Source organism: Hippocampus bargibanti, linkage group LG13, assembly GCF_051943395.1.
Source record: "Hippocampus bargibanti isolate YZ-2025 linkage group LG13, ASM5194339v1, whole genome shotgun sequence".
NCBI classification, from domain to species: Eukaryota; Metazoa; Chordata; class Actinopteri; order Syngnathiformes; family Syngnathidae; genus Hippocampus; species Hippocampus bargibanti.
In genome coordinates, this window is record NC_142746.1 from 16129154 (window position 1) to 16150694 (window position 21541).

The 21541-nt window shown below is 39.7% G+C and overlaps 2 protein-coding genes and 1 long non-coding RNA gene across 8 annotated transcripts in view; 2 read left to right on the plus strand and 1 right to left on the minus strand.

The window, feature by feature from the left end:
• Positions 1-50: 50 nt before the first annotated feature.
• Positions 51-2265, plus strand: gpatch11 (G patch domain containing 11). Of its 2 annotated transcripts, none has more exons than XM_089012061.1 (8): positions 51-210; positions 532-758; positions 894-935; positions 1020-1140; positions 1294-1384; positions 1486-1596; positions 1850-1931; positions 2006-2265. In XM_089012061.1, the coding sequence occupies exons 1-8, from the start codon at positions 161-163 to the stop codon at positions 2059-2061; spliced, it is 780 nt and encodes a 259-aa protein (XP_088868187.1). In that variant the 5' UTR covers positions 51-160; the 3' UTR covers positions 2062-2265. The 2 variants fall into 2 exon arrangements, with proteins under 2 accessions (XP_088868187.1, XP_088868188.1); XM_089012062.1 differs by having other exon boundaries at positions 56-210; positions 537-758.
• A 660-nt stretch (positions 2266-2925) lies between these two features.
• eif2ak2 (eukaryotic translation initiation factor 2-alpha kinase 2) lies at positions 2926-13004 on the plus strand. Of its 3 annotated transcripts, none has more exons than XM_089011417.1 (17): positions 2926-3235; positions 3464-3578; positions 3708-3853; positions 3921-4035; positions 4876-4937; positions 5019-5162; positions 5260-5383; positions 6661-6716; positions 6790-6877; positions 6962-7023; positions 7108-7227; positions 7336-7461; positions 7590-7770; positions 9046-9174; positions 10015-10116; positions 11203-11303; positions 11393-13004. In XM_089011417.1, the coding sequence occupies exons 1-16, from the start codon at positions 3129-3131 to the stop codon at positions 11299-11301; spliced, it is 1776 nt and encodes a 591-aa protein (XP_088867543.1). In that variant the 5' UTR covers positions 2926-3128; the 3' UTR covers positions 11302-11303; positions 11393-13004. The 3 variants fall into 3 exon arrangements, with proteins under 3 accessions (XP_088867543.1, XP_088867542.1, XP_088867541.1); XM_089011416.1 differs by having other exon boundaries at positions 2928-3235; positions 3711-3853; positions 11203-11265; positions 11393-13001; XM_089011415.1 differs by having other exon boundaries at positions 2930-3235; positions 11203-11265; positions 11393-13001.
• The window catches only part of LOC148889514 (uncharacterized), a 128856-nt gene continuing 112708 nt past the window's right edge, over positions 5394-21541 (minus strand). For all 3 annotated transcript variants that reach the window (XR_016116823.1, XR_016116821.1, XR_016116822.1), the window contains one exon: positions 5394-6383. This is a non-coding gene — a long non-coding RNA (uncharacterized LOC148889514). The remainder of the gene's footprint in view (positions 6384-21541) is intronic.

A 21541-nucleotide genomic window follows, 5' to 3' on the forward strand; every position in this document is an offset into this window, starting at 1 on the left:
ACATACAAATAATGGAGTATTCGTTTTATTTGTTGCTGGCCGGAGTGCATTCTCGCGGAAATAAAAATTAGCGGAAGCGGGAACGTTCATTGCAGCGTTGGAGTCATAAAGAATTTGGGGGTATTTGTTCGTTTTCACTCTTTTTTTTTTAACAATAATAATGTCTGATGAGGAAGACGATTATATGTCCGATGCTTTCCTCAGTCAAATGTAAGTGTTGCTTTCGACGGTATTTGCCTTTAAACGTGTGTCAACAGGACTGCTTTTACACGCTGTAAAATGTTAACTTATTATGATGATCATTATCATTATTATGATTAGTTTGCCTACTGTAAAATGTCCAACAACATACAGCATGGTAAGTACGATGCAAAGAATTATGGTTTATGAACCTGATAGAGCAATAGTCATTTATGACACTGTTGACCATTCAGTGAAGTATATATTTAGGCACTTTTATCTATTGAAATCCAATAGTGAATTCATATCACTCAAGTTTGTTATTATAATAACGGACTTTTTTTGTGTCAGACAAGATGTCAAACCAGGTGTCGCCATGGCGAGGCGAGTAAAAGAGGCAATGAAACGAGAAGAAAAGCACAAAGAGAGCAACATTAAAAATCGTCAAAAAACCTTCAAGGAGCAAGAAAAAGAAAGCCGTGAAACAGCTTTACAGAGCTCCATCAGTAACGAGAATAAAGGTTTTGCACTTTTGCAAAAAATGGGTTACAAAGCGGGTCAAGGTCTTGGGAAACAAGGTATGTTTTCTTATCTGAACTTCTGAAATTTGATCTGCTGCTGTGGACTGCAAATTTCCCCATTGTGGGACGAATAAAGGTATTCTGATTCTGATGTCATACTTGTGTTGATGATAATCCTATTTCCAAATTTAGGGGCTGGCAGAGTTGAACCAATACCCCTGAATATTAAAACTGGTAAGAACACATTTTGCCAAGCTTGTGATATACTACTGCAATTACTGTATGTTCTCTAACTGTTTTTGTCCTTGAATGACTCAGATAGAGGTGGCATCGGGATGGAAGAAGCAAAGAAGAGAAAAGCTGTGGAGGAACTGGAGCAATATCGAAAGAAAGTACAGGCCAAACAACAAAATGAAACTAAATCCTTAGAAGATTTCAGGTAATGACTAAGTGACTTTTCCTTTCCCCTTCCTTTCATAATGTTGCTGCTACATTTTATCTAATCTAATATAATCAAATCTATAGATCTGAGCTATACTGTATGATGCCAATGTTTCATTGTCTGTCTGTGCTCAAACTGTCTCCTTTCAAGGTCAAGAGTAAGGACGGAGCGAGAAGAGCGAAAAATTGAAGGCGACCTTCGACGAAGTCAACGAGCCTGTGAGCAACTCGATTGTCAGAAGGTTGGAGAATAATTGGTTCTACTGCATAATAATCGGAACATCACATACCCTAAGCACTCAAGTTTTATTTCGTGTCTAAATAAGTTGCCTTTTCATTTCAGGGCATCACAGTCCCCAGAGAACAATGGTACTGGCCAAAAATAGGAGTTGATGAGGAGACCGATGAATTTAAGGAAGAAAATGAGGAGGAAGATGAACATTTTGAATTAACAGTGAGTTTTTTTGTTATAAAGTACATATCTCAAAATTCCAACAAAAACTATGAGTATACTGAGATTCACTGTACAGGATTAATTGGAGATGTACTCGTTTGTTTCCCAAGAAGTGTCAACATGCAGCTTGGTCGGTTATCTATTACAAGCAGTGCTCTAGAAACGTTTACCCATAGTGACAAAGGGTTGATGAGTTGAGTGGAAGAGGGGCCACCATTTGCCACCGTATGATACTGAGTATTCTTTCTTACAGTCCTTTGATCAACTGCAAATACTGACGTCTTACTTAAGAGGCATCCATTTTTACTGCATATGGTGTGGAACGGCCTTTAATGGTAAACTTGAACATATTTGCTACATTCTGTTTTATTCTCTTTGTTCATCGGCTGAAATATTTTCCTCTTGCCAGATGAGGAAGACCTATCCTCGAACTGTCCCGGGGATACAGCAGCAGAGCATGAATGAATTTATCGAAATCGAAGTGGTCGACATTGTGAAAGGAACAAGAACGACAGCCATGATGTATGGCGTGGAACGGGTCCCATTATTCTGTATATTCTAGTTTTTTCATCATTTTTTTGTATTAAGATTTTATTTAAATGGAGAAAAGGATAATCAGTACCATCATTTCTTGTAAATGACTTTGTATATCCATTAAATTATATTGAATCCACAGTGTCATGTATGTATGTTGACAAAGGTTTTTGGGCTAAGCATATCTATGGTTTACTGATCCAAATGAAATATTACAAAATGGTATATTGTGACCACGTCATTATGACCAGTTGTAGACCAATGCGGTTCTCCCCAACCACTGGTCTGCGGCTGGCAATTTGGCGATTGGGTGCGCACATCAAGATGGACAGATTTATGTATTGTGTAGTGAAGCATTTCAGGACTATCCATAATCAATTTCCAAATCCACCTTGGTGATTAGTTCCCAATCAGGAATATAATACAGTAATTTTAGGGATGGCCGAATTTCATAAAACTTCAGAATTCCACTGAGTTCAAACTTTGAATGTGAAATTAACTGCGTCGTGAATCCGACAACAATCGCAGACGATTTTCAAGTCATTCACTTTTGAATGAACCCTACATTAATTAAAAAAAAATCGTGCTAATAAAAACCACTTTGGCGACAGTACAAATTGGGCGTTGACCAGGTAAATACTGGCAAATAATACGGGTAAATACGTGCAAATACTGTACACAATACTTTATATAATGCGACTGTCGTTGCAAACTGAGAAAATGAGTTTATTGACTGGGGAATGTGTACGGAGGATATCTCTTTTCGGATGACACCAGAAGGCGCCACGCAGAAACAGGAAGTTTTCATTTTGGACAAATCGAAACCGATCGTAAACTTGGAATAGCAATACAGTATTGTCCTGGCATACCGCGCTTGACTTAGATAACAAGAGTAACGGCGAATATTGTCTAAACTGCGTTTTGCAAATTGGCACAAGACTACACGACAATGTTATTTGTCTTGGTATGCTTGATGTGATTTTAGATAAGAAATTTTGATGGATAGCGAAAATTACATAGCGAAACTGAACGAGTACACTCAGAGGACATGTTCGAAAATCGTGTATGAGGACATCAGAACCGATGGCCCGGATCACATCAAAACGTAAGTTGGAAAATAATTACGATTGAGTGGAAGACGTGGATCCCCGCGACCCCAGTGAAGATAAAGGAGGACGGGTAATAATAGATGAATGTCCTTGTACTGTATGGATTGAGGACGTGGATTTCAAGGCTTGGTCATTTCTGAAGTGATCTGTCGGGGCGTAGACTAAATTCTGAATGTTCAACTTTAATAAAACTTTGGTCGTTTGTGTGTGTGTGTTTAATTCAGTTTTACCATAAGAGCTGTTGTCAATGACGTGGCATATCCAGAAGGGGCGGGAAACAACAGGAAAGAGGCCAAACAGAATGCTGCCAAAAACGCTTTAAAAAGTTTAATGAAAAAGGTGAATCAAACACAGATCATGTTTTTTATTATCCATTGCACCTGTTTTTGTTATTATCCATTGCGTGTATTTTTGTTATAGAGTTAAAATAGAAATGAATTAAATGGATAATATATTTTATGTTGCCAGCAGGAGAATGCATCGGAATCTTCTATTGGACCAGTCAGGGAAACAGTCACAAATCACGTGTCCTGGCTCAATGAGTATGGTCAGAAAATAAAGATGAATGTCCGATTTAGTGAGAACACAATAGCTGGATCATACAAGCCCTTCCAGTAAGTCTCAATAATGCTGACAAGTTATAAATGCAGAGTTGTTGAAGCAATGTCTTATTTTCATAAGCTGTAGATGTTTGGTTGGGAAGATTGAGTATCCCATTGCCGCCGGGATAACAAAGAAAGAAGCTAAGGCAGAAGCTGCTAAACTTGCATATCATGCCATATATGAGGCATCACAGGTAACAAGTCACATTTGTTATCTTGCTTGGCAGACTTGCGCAGAGATTTTGTGTTGTTCCAGCACCAGCCCGTTACTCTGGATGAAAAAAAGAGTGCTTACTGCGAGAGGCGGTTTTTTTTATTCATTTATCAGTACTTATAAAAAGTAATCACCCTTTCTGTTATCAAACATCCCCAAATATCTGTGCAAGTGCCAGATGTTCCTGTCTGTCTGCGAAAGAAATTGCATAATTAGACAATTATAATAATACATTTTATTTATAAGCGCCTTTCAAAACTCTCAAGGTCACTTTACAGTCTCAGGATAAGTTTTTCTGTGGGTGAGCAGTGGCAGCCACACACGCCAGCGTTCACTCAACCCGGAAGTGATTCAAATAGAATAGTAAGACAAATAGATAGAAAGCTCGTGAGTAAGCCAATAGATAGCTAATAGCTAGCCAGCTAGATAGCGCTTATAATGTAATGTATTATTATTATTGTACTGTATTACAGAAAAGACAAAGAGAATTAACTTAGTACAATATTTCTTACTAATGTCTACATAAACAAAAGTCAAAACAACAAACAAACTAAATACAGTAAAGTCTCGTTATATCGATATTCAAGGGAGTCCCAAAAAATATCGATATAACCGGGACTATCGATATATCCAACCCTGTTTGCATGTAATTTTCTCAGTGCGTGCATAGAAATAGTATCGATATAACCGGGACTATCGATATATCCGATATCGATATAACGAGACTTTACTGTAACGGTTTGATTATGACCATTTTGTCACAAAAGGCATGTAGGCCCATTCCAATCAATCTATCAAAAGACATTGTATTTATTTGAAGACTGAACGTGAGGAAGCCTCTGGTTCTGCAAGTCCACAAGAGGAGAAAATGTCAAAGATCCGGTCAGTTTAAAACGTGGTACATTTGTGTTTGAAATCTGTGGACTGGCCTAATTTGAGAAATTTCTGTCTTTGCTACAACAGTAACAAATCACCAAGTCCACAGACTGAAGATGATAGCTTAATAGAGAGCAATTTTATCGGAATGATCAACGAATACTGTCAGAAAACGCACCGGACTCTAAATTTTCTTGAAATGAATAGAAGAGGCCCATCTAATAACCATGAGTAAGCCCAAGCCTGCATTCAGACACCTCACAATTTTCAAATTAGAGTCTCATTTTTAACACTAATACGTTCAAATGTTGTCTCCCTGTCAACACAGATTTTCCTTCAAAGTAGTGATCGATGGCAAGGACTACCCCATGGGCACGGGAAAGACTATCAAGGAAGCCAAGCAAAATGCCGCACGCATGGCCCTTTCTAGCCTTACAAAAGAAGACAATGAGGTTTTATTTATTGACTTCTGCTGTTGTTATTTGTATTTTATTTTTTATTTATTTGTTTATATCCTGTTGATGACGAATATACATTAATTGGGACCTCAAGGTCAACAATTTTTTTTCCCTGAAATACTCATCATCAACAACAAAGTAGACTTCTGAAGTTCATTTGACAGACAGAACAGGTAAAGTACATTTGTAACAAAACACCACTATTTTAGTTTTTTAACTCATTCACAAATTTATTCGGGAATTGAAAATATGACATAGAGCGCCATTCCCGAATTAGTTTGGGTTTTGTTTTTTTCTTGCTTGGGTGCCAACAAAGCGCTGGCCAGACCTCTGGCAATGTTTTTTCCCTTCCACCAGGAGGCAGCATATCCTCTTTTTTTCCCATGTTAGCACTTTGTACAAGCTTCAGCTGTTGTTAAAGAGCTATAGAAACCAATATGTACGTATTGCATTGTATGTTGGACAGCGACCCTCATTTCAAGCTCATATAACTCAAGATTCATATAATTTAAAGAAGAGTCTATGGTTTCTTAATCTGCATTGAATGTTTATGTAGTCCTAAAACTCAATGTTCTGTGGGTCCTGGAATTCATGTGACAATGACAAAAACCCTGGCACTGCCGTGGACACATTTTTGCACATCTGGCAGTGAATGAGTTAAAAGTGGTGTTCTGTTATTGGAGTACTGTACTTGTCTCAAATTGCCATCGAATGTTGAGTATCGTTTAGCTTTGCTTGAATGCTGCTGTGCTGATGACCATTTTGTGTTTGGGAGCCTTTTACTAAACATCTTCATCTTTAGTAAGTCCATACGTAGAGTTGCTTGTTCTTTAGCCACAAGGGGACATAAGCCAGTGTCTTCTTGTGCCGGTCCCAAGCCCGTATATATACAGAGGGTTGTGTCAGCAAGGGCATCTGACATAAAAGCTTGGCCAAAAAAAACATGTGAATCAAACCTCTGAAGATGGAGGACACTGATTCGCTGTGGCGACCCCTTGAAGGGAAAAGCAGAAAGGAAAAGAAATACTTGTCACAAATTGGCCATAATAAACATAAATTTGCCATACATTTCTCCCAGGCTTCAAGTTGTCATTAGTTGTTGTTTTTTTCAGTGTGTGTGTGAGAGGTATTCATATCAGTCTCATCTTGAGGAAGATGCATGATCCGTATTCGTGATTCCAAAACGTTTTAACCAAATACCACACAGGCAAAGTATTTAGATTTTAAGTACTAATTATTCGTTACTTTGTCATTTACTTGGTGCCTGACAGGTCTCATGGCCCTCTCAATCTTCCATTAGTTCAACAATGGAGGACGTAAATGTCCGGTAAGTTCCTGGGTGAGTACTTCAAATGTTAAGTTTGAGTCATCGAAACTTCCTTCTTTTTTATTTCTTAAAGGGGATCCCCTGATACAATATTAAAAGACGTGAAGAGTTCCTCTCCAAGTTTCACAGTAGTGTTTGCTGAGTCTTCTCCCCAAGCTCAGGTGTGTTATTAGTTTCAGATAGATAGACAGAGAGACATTTCATACATTTGGATTTCATCTTGATTGTACAAATGTGTTGTGAAGAATCGAGATTTCAAAGACCACGAAGGAAGTAGTGAACGAAAATCAAAGTCCCCTGTGTCAAGGTATGGGAGTTTTAAGTGAATATGATTGTTTTTTTTTTTTACAACGTTTAATCCAGATAAGCATGAAAATACCTCTTCCAACAGGTTTGAAGAGAATTTTGACTGTATCAAATACATAAATGAAGGAGGTTTTGGCTCTGTTTACAAGGCAAAACACAAGTTAGATGGGAAGGAATATGCCGTGAAGATTGTCAAATGTGAAAAGTAAGTCAAGTCTCTGTTCACTAAAAATCATTGATGCATACTTTCTCCTAATGTTGCTGTTGTGAAGCTTTGTCGCACCACATGTTAAACATCTATCTTTTGGGACAGAAAACAGTTACGAGAGATCAAGGCTTTATCAAAATTCCAACACAGCAACATTGTAAAATACTACACATGTTGGATGGAAGATGCTGATTACAAACGTGGCGATGCAGCTGAAAGTTCCTCTAGCAAGTGAGTCTCATTCAAGGATTCTTGAATATTTTTTTTTCTGTCTCTCAGGAATATATGAATAACACGCGAAAGGTTTGAAACATTTTTTTCTTTTGTCTTTTGCATGTGTACCATAATTGCATCAAAAGGTTCCTCTATATCCAGATGGAGTTGTGCGACAACAAAACCCTCCGAAATTGGATTGATGATATCAACACTCAAAATGTGGAGCCTCTACAAAGAGCGATAGACAGTTTGGCCTTTCTACTGCAAATAATTTCAGGAGTCATAAGCATTCATGCCGAAAAGTTAATCCATAGAGATCTGAAGGTAAGTTTACTGTATTTGCTGCAGTGACAGGGTGAATGTACAATATGGTACGACACCAGAATGAAATTATTGGTCCCTTTATGTGAAAGAAAATTCAAATTTCCATCGCTAGCAATGTTTCAAGTTCCTTCACTTACTTTAGTGGGTTTTTCTTTCTCTAGGGTACGATCATCGTTGTCCATTTATGTACAGTACAGTGATACCTCGGTTTACGAACCCTTTGGCTTCCGAACTTTTCGGTTTATGAACGTTTATGAAAATTTTGCCTTGGCATACAAACTATTTTTCGCGATATACACGGAGCTGCCACAATGAGTGATGTGTCGTTCGCAAAGGACCCGTTCTCCGAACAAGCAAATGGTGGCCGACTGTTTTGACCTCTATTCCCTGTCCCCAGTCTTCGGTTAAAGCCACGTGATTGGTCAAGAACGCAGCAGTGAGGGGCCTACAGACAGAGAGAGAGTGAGGCCGTTCTCCAAAAACAAAATGGCGTCTTCGGTTAAAGCCATGTGATTGGTCAAGAACGCAGCAGTGGGGGGGGGGGGGGGGGTAACATTAAAGAGACAGGCAGGCGACAGAGAGAGTGAGACAACACACGCACACACACGAAAGGGAGCCGACAGAGCTTGAAACAAAAAAACAAAAGCGGAAAAAAAGTGTGAAATGGTGAGAAAATGGATAGAAAACAGTGAAATTTGGACTTGTTTCGACTTTGATAAAGCTGAGTGTAGACTGGAAGGTTAAAATATCCCATTAATCAGGCTCCACAAATAACCCGCACAAGCCATCTGTACACTTGATGCAAAAAGCTATCAACCCAGCAGAACAGAACACAATTGATGAGGAACAAGGTAAAATTTTCGCAAAGAAAGCACCTTCAAGGGATCATTCCTCAAGATGGTGAAAGAAGGCTACATTCCTCATCAAGTGTTTATTGCTGATGAAACCGGCCACTCCATTCCATCAAGCCATCAACGACCATCACATAGGTAAATAAAATGACTATTATACAGTACAGTTTATTTCTTTAATTATAATACCATAGCACATTTATTATACATAAAATAAGGTATATTTTGTGTAGTTTTAAGGCTTAGAAATTTAGAAAGTAGAAAATTATGTTTTATGGGGACCTGGGAACGGATTATTGTCATTTTAATGATTTCCTGTGGGAAATTAATTTTTGGGATACACACTTTTCGCCTAACACACTCTGTCTGGGAACCAATTAAGTTCATAAGCCAAGGTATCACTGTACTTTTTCTGAATGCTTAGCCTGCCAACATCCTGTTTGGGCTGGATCAAACAGTGAAGATCGGGGACTTTGGCCTTGTTACTCTCAATACTGACAGCAACGACAGAAGCTTATACTGTGGAACTCCATTTTATATGGCGCCTGAGCAAGTGAGAAAATCTGCACACATTGTGTAACATATGTTTATATATTGTTCATAGAAAATGTCATCATATTTTAAAGGATTTCAACATACACAATGTATTTTATTTTATTATTTATTTATTTTAGCCATATTTCAACACCAAACTTGCCTCTTTGCAGCTTCTTGTAGCAGTCCGTTTTGTCTAATAAATACATACTTTATTTGCTTTAGTAGGCCACAAAGGAAAAAACATACAGGCTGGATCTCGCTCCGGTTAAAGGAATATATACTAAGCGGCACAGAAAGTATTTCAATGGAGGCATCGGCTGATGTGCTTAAAAAAAATAACCTGAACAAAACAAAACAATTTCAATATCACATTACCGTATTTTCTGCACTATAAGGCGCACCTAAAAGAAAAGCTGACCACGCACCTCATAAATCCAGTGTGCCTTATGTATGGAAAACGTTTTAAAATATGTCATTCATTGAAGGTGCCCCTTATAATGCGGTGCACCTTATGTATGGAAAAGGTTTTTTTTTGTTGAAGGTGTGCCGTATATTGCAGAAAATACAGTAATTCAAACTGAAATCAAGTGATGAACTCCCAAAATTATGTCACAGGCGATATGAAATGTAAAGTAAATGTCAATAATAATTGAATAAAGGATGTGATATTGAGTGACGATTTTATCATCATTTTATGCATTACATTTTAGGCCTTTAGACAACTACAGGATATGTAACATTTGCATAGCAGTAAAGGAGTGAGAACAAATGACGACATCGTAACTTTGCTCAAGCTTACCGATGCTTGCTTTCTCTTAAATGGTTAAATAAAAACCTCATTTTTTATTTGTTGCAGAAAGACACGAGTCATTATGACCGAAAAGTGGATATATTTTCTCTGGGTCTGATTTATTTTGAGCTCCTCTGGTGCATGATCACCCGCAATGAAAGAGAAAAGGTGAGTTGACCCAATGTTGAGGTGTGAACCGAAAATGTAACCTCTCGAAGTCAGCCTATTATTAATTATAGAATGCAAACAGACATGCTCCGTCAAAATAGCTTGTAGGATGAGCCACAAATGTCACTGGGGACAATCAGTATATAACTACTGGAGCCATACGCAGGCCAGTTTTACATTTAAAGGACAACCCACCCCTCCGGACAAGTTGTGTCCATAATTTGTAAAATCGCTTCAAATGACTTCTACTGAGCGTATTTTACAAAGATTCCACCGCATATAGCTATATTTTACGTTTTAAGACTCGTGCTGAATATTCCGGAAGTCTTGTTTTTGAGTTGGTGACGAGTCCTCACGTTACGTCACTGAAGGAACGCAGAAAAAAGGACACATTGTAGCAGTCCTTCCATCACGTCAATGCATTTTGCTGTACATTGTTTGGTCTGAAAACTTCGTGTAGCACCAAAAAGAGGCAGAAGAGGGCGACAAAGCTCTGTGTAAGGAATTAATCAGCCTGTGGAAACGGGCTGATTTTTGGTGCTACATTTCCCGCCCCCAGATACCTCGAAATGGCACGGAATAAATTCTTTAATCGATTGCAAACATGTATGCTTTCCTCTTCAGAACTATTTGAATCATATTCATAACTGGATGAGTAACAAGAAAGCATATTCTACGAATCTGAAGCCATTGTTTTGATTCTCTAGCAAGGCAAGACGTCTTGGGGTGACACCACGAACAAAGGGGCGGGACCTTCTGAAACTGGCCACTTCCGGGTTCATTCTTTTGTGTGCAGATTTTGGACAATTTAAGTCATTTTTATTGGTGTTTTGCATTTGACTAAAAATATACTGCGTGTTTTGGGTATTTTAGATACTATAAAACGTTTTTCTGATGTCAGTTAGGAAACAAAAAAGTGATGTCGGTTGTCCTTTAAAGTCTATATATATAGCATCGGCTGCAAAAAATACAGTACAATCATACAGGTGGGTGATCTCAGTGATAATTTGTGTCTTCAAAGATCGTATGATTTTTTTACTCAATGTCATTAAAGATGCTGTTATTTTATTTTATCGTTTAAACCAGCTTTGGAAGGATGTCAGAAGCCAGAAACTCCCTCAAGGATTTTCACATAACTTCCCCACAGAGGTACAGCAACACTTTGACATTTTACTCGCAAGATGAATGTGAGTCTCACAGGAACATCTTGAATGATTGAGAATCTTGATTTTATCAACATATGGTTATTGATCAATTGATCAATTTATTTTTGCAGCAAACAATTATTAAGTCAATGCTTTGCTCAAAGCCAGAGGACCGGCCTGAAGCCAGTGAACTTCAGACCAACCTTCAAGAGTATGCTGAGAACGTTCAACTTGCTAAAGGCAAAAGGACTGTGTAATTCATACAGCTAGCATTGGATCCATCTTTCATCCATCAATACGTGTGATACAGCCTGAACTGGTCACAAGGCAATCAATTACAGGGCACACATTGACAACAACAATCATACTGGACAATTCAGACTATTCAATTAACCCACCATAAATGTTTTGGGAATGTGAGATGAAACCAAATACTGCACTAAAAAAAAACACATAAAGGAACGGCATGCAAACTCAAGATAGCTCTTTCATAACTTTGCTGCTGTGAAATGTAAATTTCTTTCTCCACTGCGATACTAATAAAGGCAAATCCAATCCAATAGCAAGATGGAAGACCAGATTTGATTGTTCTGCCTTTCGAAAACAACAAACAGTCAAACAAAAACGGTCTCTAAATGTATTAGTATTCTTCTAATAAATTGTGATTTAAAAAGTGGGTTTGCCAAGCGTCGTCTATTTAAAAGCAACCGAAAGGGGGTGCTGTTGATCTGTAATACACTCGAGGCTATCTTCGTTTGTGGGCTAGGAGGGTACATTCATATTCTGGGAACCAAAACGCAGAAATCTGTGACATTTATTCCTCCATCTTGCATCATTTGCATATATTTGCATGATCTCCACACAGTTCACTGGTTGTGAAATGCTCTGTGTTAGGATGAGGCAATCAGTAATCAATAAAGTGAAAGTATGTAAATTCAGTAACCACAATACAGAGTTGTAGCAATGACCCCTTACAGTGTAACTGTTAGTTTGGTGATACACAACTTTCATCACTGTTTTTTTTCACCAAAGGACTGCCGAGCAGCCTTTTGACAGGTACAGCAAAGAATAAAACTGCACTTCCTGTATGTGAAATATCAATCTAAACGGAGCTAAAATACCATATTTGCTGGACTATAAGGCACACTCAAAAGCCTCCATTTTCATACAAAAGATGACCCTGCACTTTATATGCAGGTGCGCCATATCCGCAGGTGCGCCTTATATGTGAAGTCATATTGAGCCACAACAGGTCTCACAAGTACAGTCAGCTGCCACTGACTCCATTCCCCCTTGAAGAAGTAGTGTGTAGAAGCCTCTATTGTAGCGCCTTATAATGTGATGCGCCTTATATTCCGAAAGTCTCTATTTATAAACAGTAAAGTCTCATTATATCGATATTCTCGGGAGTCGGAAAAAATATCGATATAACCGGACTATCGATATATCCGATCCTGCGGCATGTAAATTTTCTCCTTGCGTTCATAGAAATAGTATTGTAATAAGCAGTACTATCGATATAACCGATATCGATATAACGAGACTTTACTGTATTACATTTGGAAACATTAGTTGGTGCGCCTTATAGTCTGGTGCGCCTTTTGTCTGGAAAATAGGGTACAATTTGGTTAGAAAAGAAAAGGTTATTTTGCACATTGTTATTATTATTATACTGTAATATGTAAATCTCCTTGTTAGGGCTGTGGTTGTTGACAGACTACTGATATTGTGTAAAAATGGAAAACTGACTATATTTTGCCATTAAAAATGTTGAAAAAAAATATTGATCCAGATTAGTAAACTAATGTATATACTGTAATTTGAAATACTTTTAGTTATGCCCCCAGTTGAGGGCAGTTTTCACGGTAGAGGTTATCTTCATGAAATCCATGGCAGCTGTCAGTGCAAACGTCACTTACAAGGCAAGTAATTTACTGCAAATAATATTGCATTCTTTCTGGTAAAAATCTGCCAGTTCTGTCAAGTGACAAACGCAGCGAAGTCTTTTTTTTTTTTTTTTTTTCAACTTTCTGGCCGCTCACACAGCCACACTCTCTTTGTTCAGTCACTGTATGGAAGGTCAAGGGTACAGCAGCAGCAGACTCAGCTGGTAAATCTTTAATAAGTGAACCAGTCTGCTCCATCTGGAGTTCAGTAGTTCATCGGGGTGCAATGAGGGGAGGTGGCGGTTTGCCAGAAGCGTCTGAGAGCCACTTCTTGCAAGAAATTAATATTAAATAAAAACAACACTTTTTTACAGTTCCGCTGTTCAGCCTGTAATAATGCTTGCTGGATGCTCAGTACTTCATGAAGTAAATGCAAGAAAAAGAAGGGAAACATTCATGATATACATGTATATATGTATACAGTGTGTATATGGTGAGTATAGTTTTGCTTTGCTTGAATGCTGCTGTACCGATGACCATTTTGTGTTTGGGAGCCTTTTCCTGAGCATCTTCATCTTTATTAAGTTCATAGAGTTGCTTGTTCTTTAGCCACGACGGGACATAAACCAGTGTCTTCTTGTGCCGGTCCCAAGCCCGGATAAATACAGAGGGTTGCGTCAGGAAGGGCATCCGACGTAAAAGCTTGGCCAAAAACAAACATGTGAATCAAGCCTCTGAAGATGGAGGACACCGATTCGCTGTGGCGACCCCTTAAAGGGAAAAGCCAAAAGGAAAAGAAGAGGAGTATACCTATCTACCTACCTACATAAATACACACACACACACACACACACACACACACACACACACACACACACACACACACACACACACACACACACACACACACACACACACACACACACACACACACACACACACACACACACACACACACACTATCTAGGAGCAGCAAGAAGAAGATGAAAGCAGTGGAGAAAGCTGGCGGTGAACAAAGCCAAGGACAGGGAGAAGGCCTTGGACACCCTGCAATGACAGACATCCTTTGGGCCTGTTTGATTCAGCTGCCAGGAGCTTTTTTGGGGGTTTGTTTTTTGATCGGTGCTGCTTTCCTAGCCATGGGCACACCCACCCCTTCTGGATGCTGCTCCAAATCATTGCTGTCTAACTTGGATGTAATCACTGGCTCATATCAGGCTCTGTGGCATGTGTCTCACGGCTGTCATATCTTTCAGGGTGTATGGGATTTATCTTGACCAACTCGGTCAAATTTAATACATTTTGAAATTACATGTCATGGAACAAAAAACCTTTATGTTCATGTGGAAAAAATGTAGCGACTTTGGCTTTATCCGGATCTTTACTCCGATACAATACTCTCAGAGGGCCGTCTCATAAATTGAATTTGAAGCCTCAAAATAACAAAATAATATGACACAACATACAAGACACAGACAGTCACTCAATCTGAACCACTTTTCTGCATTCTCTTTGTTGTATGAAGCAGTTCTAAATGAAAGGGGAGAGTATCAAAATGGCCTTTCACCAGTGGGTCACGGACGTCATGCTGAAAATGTGCACACAATCTGCTCCAAACTAAATTTCGAAAGCAAACACTAACGCTGAAGCATCCATTGACGAAAATTAACGAAATGAGACAAGTGTTATGACCCAGTATTAAACTTTCAGCATCTGGTATAGAAGGAACTAGTAATGGCCTATCGGTGTGACAGACTCTAAAATTCTTAATGATAATAGCAAACACGGACAAATACAGCAACGTGTTATTAATAAAGAGACTTTTTCGGGTGGTATGTGGACAAGCGGACAGGATTCAGTCACGTGACTTGGTGGCAGCAACCGCAGGATCAATGCATTGTTTCCACATTTAGTGTTGTACACACGATGTCATCAAACAGCTCAGTGACTACCTGTCACCCTTTAAATATGTCATTTTGTTGACCCCCCACTGATGCTAATTAGAGGGAAAATCTGAGTTGAACATGTCTCAATGGTCGAATTATTTATTAAAATGTGTTTTTTTTATTTCGAGCAAGAAACATTTTACTGAATACGTACTGTACGAGCTCTCGCAGTCGTGATCTAACATCCGGTCAGGCGCTTTCAGTATAAAAGCTATTACCACAGGTGGAACTTATGAAAGGCCATTCGCATCACTCAAAAACAATTATTCTTATCATGTGCCTGTAAAGTGTCCTTGAGAGTTTTGGAAGGCGCTTATGAATACAATTTATTCTTATTATTATTGTCAACAGTATTTGAGCCTCTAAAATCAGGGCATACAGTACTATAATTCTTCTCTGTAGATTGTACGGTGACCTCTCGGGGGCACTGTTGTATCATGTTTACTGACAACATAAACCTCTTGGATGATCAAGGGTGCTTTCATTACTGTTTTCACTGTCAGTAGCAGCATATTCTTGTCCAACATAACCCACCTAGCTAGAATAGGACGATTGTACTTTCCCTCACGTAGCACATTTAATCAGAATTCCATTCTTCAGTACAAGCACGTATGACCTAAGAGGAAACATGTTGACTGCTTATTATTCTGTATATCATTTGAGGACTCCATTAACTGATTATACGCATGATTGTGAATGGTAGCTCGTGTTGTCATTCTTAGATATGAATTACTGCAAGATACCGAGCAGTAGAAACAACAGGTCTGACCTCTGCCGACAGAAAATAGTTCTTTGATAATGCATGAGTGTAGCTGTCTATATGTCAAATTGTTATTGTAAAAGAAGAACAGGAAGCTTTTGAATTATACATAATGTGATGTATAATTCATGTGACCTTGCCCCTGACAATTTTATTGCATCACTCCCCTTAAACTCTGATTGGCCTGCCCCTAACATTTCACCCTACTCTTTCTAGTAGCTCTTTACTCTCACTCACTCATCAGGTATTTGAATATCGACGGCATCTTTCGCATAGATATTGGCCTCCTTTTCCCCCTTGTCCTTCATTACAAATGATCTTTCAGCACTAATGAGTACATGTCTAAAAATATCCTCCTTATCCACAGAGCTGGATGTGCCATGGTGCATATTGGGCTTTAACAAATGTTAATGGGTACAGGGCATCAGAGTAGGGAAGAGGATGATGGCGTGCATACTCGTGCATAATTTAAAGGGAATATTAATATTCAACACGCATCTTCACTCAACCGCAAAATTCCACAGCCGTAGTTTCGGTTTCGACATGCCTACCTCCACCCCCTCCGAGCTGAGCTACTTTTTTAACATAACTGCAGGTGTCCTGTGTTGGTTACCATGGCAACACTACATAACCTTTCCAGAGAGGTCGAGGTCGGTGTTGTTGCTTCAAATATTTCATTCACCTTGAAAGGCTGAGCGGGTCTTTGGAGTTGGAAGCCTCCTGCGTCTTGATTTTCCATGGAGACTTGATCGGTGTGGTGAAAGAAACGACGGATGGAGTCTTCACCAGTTTGGTCTAATTAACTGACATGATTACCTCAATTCCAGCACGAAGCTCCAAAGACCCATTTCACAATGTTTGAGCTTGCCTTTTTTGTATTTTTCTGTATTTTTTTGCTGATGCCAAGTCACGTACCACAAAGGGCATATTAAATTTATCTTTACAGTAATCCCTAGTTTTTCACAGTTAATGGGGACCAGGACCACCTGCGATAGACACAAATCCACATGGCTGTAAACCATGAGCTATCGTGCTGTCATTGGGTGACGTCAGCGCTGGAAAACCATCAAGCCACAGCCATCTACAAAATCTGAGTCATTTTGCATTTTTTTTTAATTCAAATCGTGTTTTTTTTTTTTGTGAATAAAAAATCCGCGATTCACTGAAATAAGTTATCAGCAAAGTAGCGAGGGATCACTGTACTTATTTTCAAGCAGCGGATACAAAGGATAATCATACAGTAATACATTTTATTTATAAGCGCCTTTCAAAGCTCTCAAGGACACTTTAAGGATGTGGCCAGAAGACAATTTGCAGACCAGCTGTTTATTTTTCAACATTTATAAGATCATAATTGAGGACATGGCTGTGGACCTATAACTCAAAACCACGTAGCTAACATAATGTTTTTCTTGTTTAAACCAAAACTGAAATCACTGTGCGGTTGACTCGCGCAAGTAACCTCAGTGCGGGCGGATTGCGTTCATTTATAAATTCTTTTTTTTTCCTGAAAAGAAGAAAATCCAACATTGGATTCAAGTGTATTTATTCAGTGGGGGAATTAAAAAAAAGGAATTAACTTGCAGGCTATCTAGCTAGCTATCTAGTTGGCTATCTAGCTGGTGACCTAGCTAGCTAAATATCAATCTATTAGCTATAATATAATAATACATATGATAGGCAGCTAGCTGGCTATCGAGCTAGCTATCTATTGGCTATCGAGCTACCTCGCTATATAGCTGGCTACATATTAGCTAGCTAGCTAGCTTTCTATCTATTTAAGTTAGTCCGGGTTGTGGCGCGTGTGGCTGCCCACAGAAAAACTGATCCTGTGACTGTCAAGTTACCTTGAGAGTTTTGAAAGGCGCTTATAAATGAAATGTATTATTATTATTTACAACGGTATGGTTTTAGATCTCTGTTGGAGTCACGGCTTTATACCACTTGCTTGTGTCAGGCAGAAGATACTCTCTAAAAAAATATACTGAGAAAGACAAAAAAAGGACTGAAAACTAAAAAATTACATTTATCTGAAGGATCGGGCATATAAAGCAGAGGCATGTGTAGCAAAGCTGCATGTGGACACAGTGAGTCACACTAAAGTGATGAGTTCAAAGGCTTTCCACAGGCAGGGAGCCATGACACCACTTACGAAACGAGAGATTGCACAGTGACACATGATGACTGTTGGTCCACGTGGTGAAACAACAACCGATTTCATCAGACCAGTGAGTTCATCATGGAGTGGCAACGCTGCAAAATGTTTTTCAGCATGAGAGTCAGCAGAAGGCAAAGGAACCCACACCCTTTTCCTTCGTTCGTGAGAAAGCAACAAGACATTGGGAGAACCCCCCCCCCCCGTCCCTGCCCAAGGCTTTGACACTAATTCACACAAGATGTTCGTTGTCCGACAGCCTCTCTTTCTCATTTGTGGTGCAGATCAGGATGAAAAGGTGGCAAGCGGCATGAGTCGACTTCTCTTGGGGGATTTCATTACATATTACAATCTAAGCTTCCTCCAAGGCCAGGGTCAAAGATGGCTCCTATTTGCACCTTATTTCATGGTCAGGGAGATAATCGACGCACACTGAATCCATCTGGTTGACATGAAGAAGTGTCTTTGTACCATTCTCAACACTGAAAGAGGCAAATAAGAACCAAGAGGATGGAATCTGAGATTATTTTCTTTCGTGATATCAAGTAGCTTGAAAATAAATCCCAGGCAAGCCTTGTGCTTTTTGCTCTCTGCTCTAAAGGTTTTAGGGTAGCTGAGAACACCATGTGACAATCTCATGAGTGCTATCAGTGAGTCTGTTGTCTTTGTACAGTCTTGCTAAGCATGATACCACCAGCGTCACCGCCCCTTGTGTCCTCATACTCCACTTTTTGTCCTTGACTGGAGGTAGGTAATCAGATACAGTGGAGCGATTGTGGAGCAAACAACCTGAGGCAATACAGCTGCACAGGAGTCCACTTTCAACTTTACATGATGATGTCATTGCAGCCATGTGACAAGAGTTCGGTTTCACAGTCAGATCAATTATTCACAGGGTTTAATTGGATCAGCTGAATCCAGATCGCACAAGGGATTCATTTCCAGTAACAGCGGCTGCAAATAAACCCTAAACCAGCATACAAGGCATAAGGCTTCAGATCGATACCCAGAGTCTGCAGACTCTGTAAAGACGATATCCAAATGCCAGTTTAAAGTTACTTAAGGGAATCGTCTGTACTCTACATGTCGTTTTTAGACACATCCCACTGCACGCAGTAATGGAAGGCGAGGGAGTTGGTTGGACGGGTGAAGTGGTGGCGGTGGGCGGAGAGTGGTGATGATCTCAACGCGAAGGGTGAAGGCCAGTCTGTGAAGATGCTGGCCGCGTCCATTCATCACACAGTCGAGTACAGTGTCGTTCACACCCATTTAGTCATCACATCGTCCTCTGGCCTCGACTCCGCTCCCGCCTTCAACTCATCTGGGGCCTCTCAGGCATAGGTGGCCTTTGTGCAAAGCTAACCGGAACAGTATACCCCTTATTAGTACCGGTTTTCCGTCCAGACTATAGCACAGAGAGCCTTCCATTCATGTGGTGGAGGCCTATATCTCTCCCTGGACATGTCGAAAGAGCGGCCCATTCATCTTTTAAGCCGAAGAGTCTCACATAGCACGGTCTCATTTCCAGCCTAAAGTAAACATAGTCATCTCTGATTTCACATGGTGCTCGTTTATCATGATCTTGTCCTTTTACCATGAATATCCGCCATCACCCCCCCCCCCCCACCACCCCACCATGTGGCATTTGATGGTTGAAAAATGATCAGTTAGGAAATCCTACACACATTCACTCAACCGTCTTGTTAATCAGCGTAAAGCACGTTACTCGCTGAAACGATTCACAGCATTCCAGGTAGCTGGACTGAAGGAACCTGAGGGCATGAATCCACCTCATTCATTCCCTCAGTGAACTCACAGAGTCCTGAGTGTCTTTTGGCAAGTTGTCAGACATGCTTGGGTGTAAAATAGCAACAAAAGTGACCCGAGCTGTGACCCTGCAGGCATGTTGTAGCTCTGGAAAACATGACTGCGCTTGATTCACACCACACAAATAGTCACACACTGAACTCAGTGAACTTTAAGTCTTTTTGAGGCACTTGCATACGTGCAGTTGAAAACTTTAGGACTTTCCTCTTTAACTCATTCACTGCCAGACATGGGCAAAAATGTGTCCAGTTAAGTGCCAGGGTTTTTGTCACTGTCACTCGAATTCCAGGACCCGCCAGAATATTGACTTTTAGGACTACATAAACATTCATTGTAGCGTAAGACTATCTTCTTTCATCAGAAAACTGAGTTAATTCCTAACTTGTATGGGTCTGGAGTTATATAGACTTGAAATAAGGGCTGATGTCAAAAATACAATGCAATGCATACATAATGGTCTATATGGCGCTTTGACAACAGCTGAAGCTGGAACAAAGCGCTAATATGGAAAAGAGGGAAATGCTGCCCTCTTGTGGAATGGAAAAACATTGCCAGAACCCATGGCCAGCGCTTTATCGGCACCCAAAATAGAAAAAAGAAAACCCGAACACATTTGGGAATGGAGGTGTACGTCACATTTTCAATTCCCGAATAAATTCGGGAATGGCAGTGAATGAGTTAATTGTCCAATTTCCATACTGGTTGGCTAGGAGAAATTATGCGTTAGCATGAGATTCTTCAAATACTGAGAAAGCAGCAGTGATGCAAGCATGCTTTTCATTAAAAATCAATGAAACTCATGATTCAGCCGAGCAAGTGGGTGGGGTTTGATCAATCTTTCCCAGAATCCTTTCATCCAATGTGCTGAATGTTTCATCCACATTGACCTTGTGATGGGTGACCTTGTATCAGGTGCGCTTCAGCGTGGAGAGACATGCTGTGGCGACACAGCTAATCGGCTTTGTTCACCACTCAGCTGCGGCTCAAATAAGACTATTGATCACAAAATGCATCGATTCAGGTTTCAGGCAAAAGGGGGGCCTGATTTGGCAGGTTGTTTGTGTAAGCGGTGGGTGGAGACAAGACTGGATTTGGCATTATGAATGTATCCAATGAATGTATTTCTTTGAAATGACTGCGGGGTTAATTTTAGTCCATTAAATGTCCGAATTGTGAAAAAGCCAGGCTGTTTTATCGATATGACCCAATGTGCTTCACATAAGCAAAAACACAACAGCTAGCAGCATTCACACACACACCAGGAAAGTAATCGCTGAAGAGAGACATTCCGGTGGAATTTACTGTCCAACTCTGTCATAATAAGACAATACAGGCACTCCCCTACTTACGAACATTCAAGTTATGAACATTTTTGTAGTAACATATGTAGTATTCTCTCCAGTTGTACATGTACATGTCCTTATAGAGTATATATTGTATTAAATGTTTGTTTTCCAGGACAATCTAATACAGGTTACTTAGACAAGCCTTCGAAATATGGATATAAACATACTTATAGAAGCCATAAACATACATTCTATACAAACTATAGCACTGAATCAACTAACGAACAAATTCACCTTACAGACAACCGTTCGGAACGTATCTCGTTGGGGAGCGTCTGTCTGTAAGTTGCTGAGCATCAAAACAGTTGGTCTTTCATGTCCAGAAATATATGCTTCAATGTTTGCAACCTCGTGAATCAA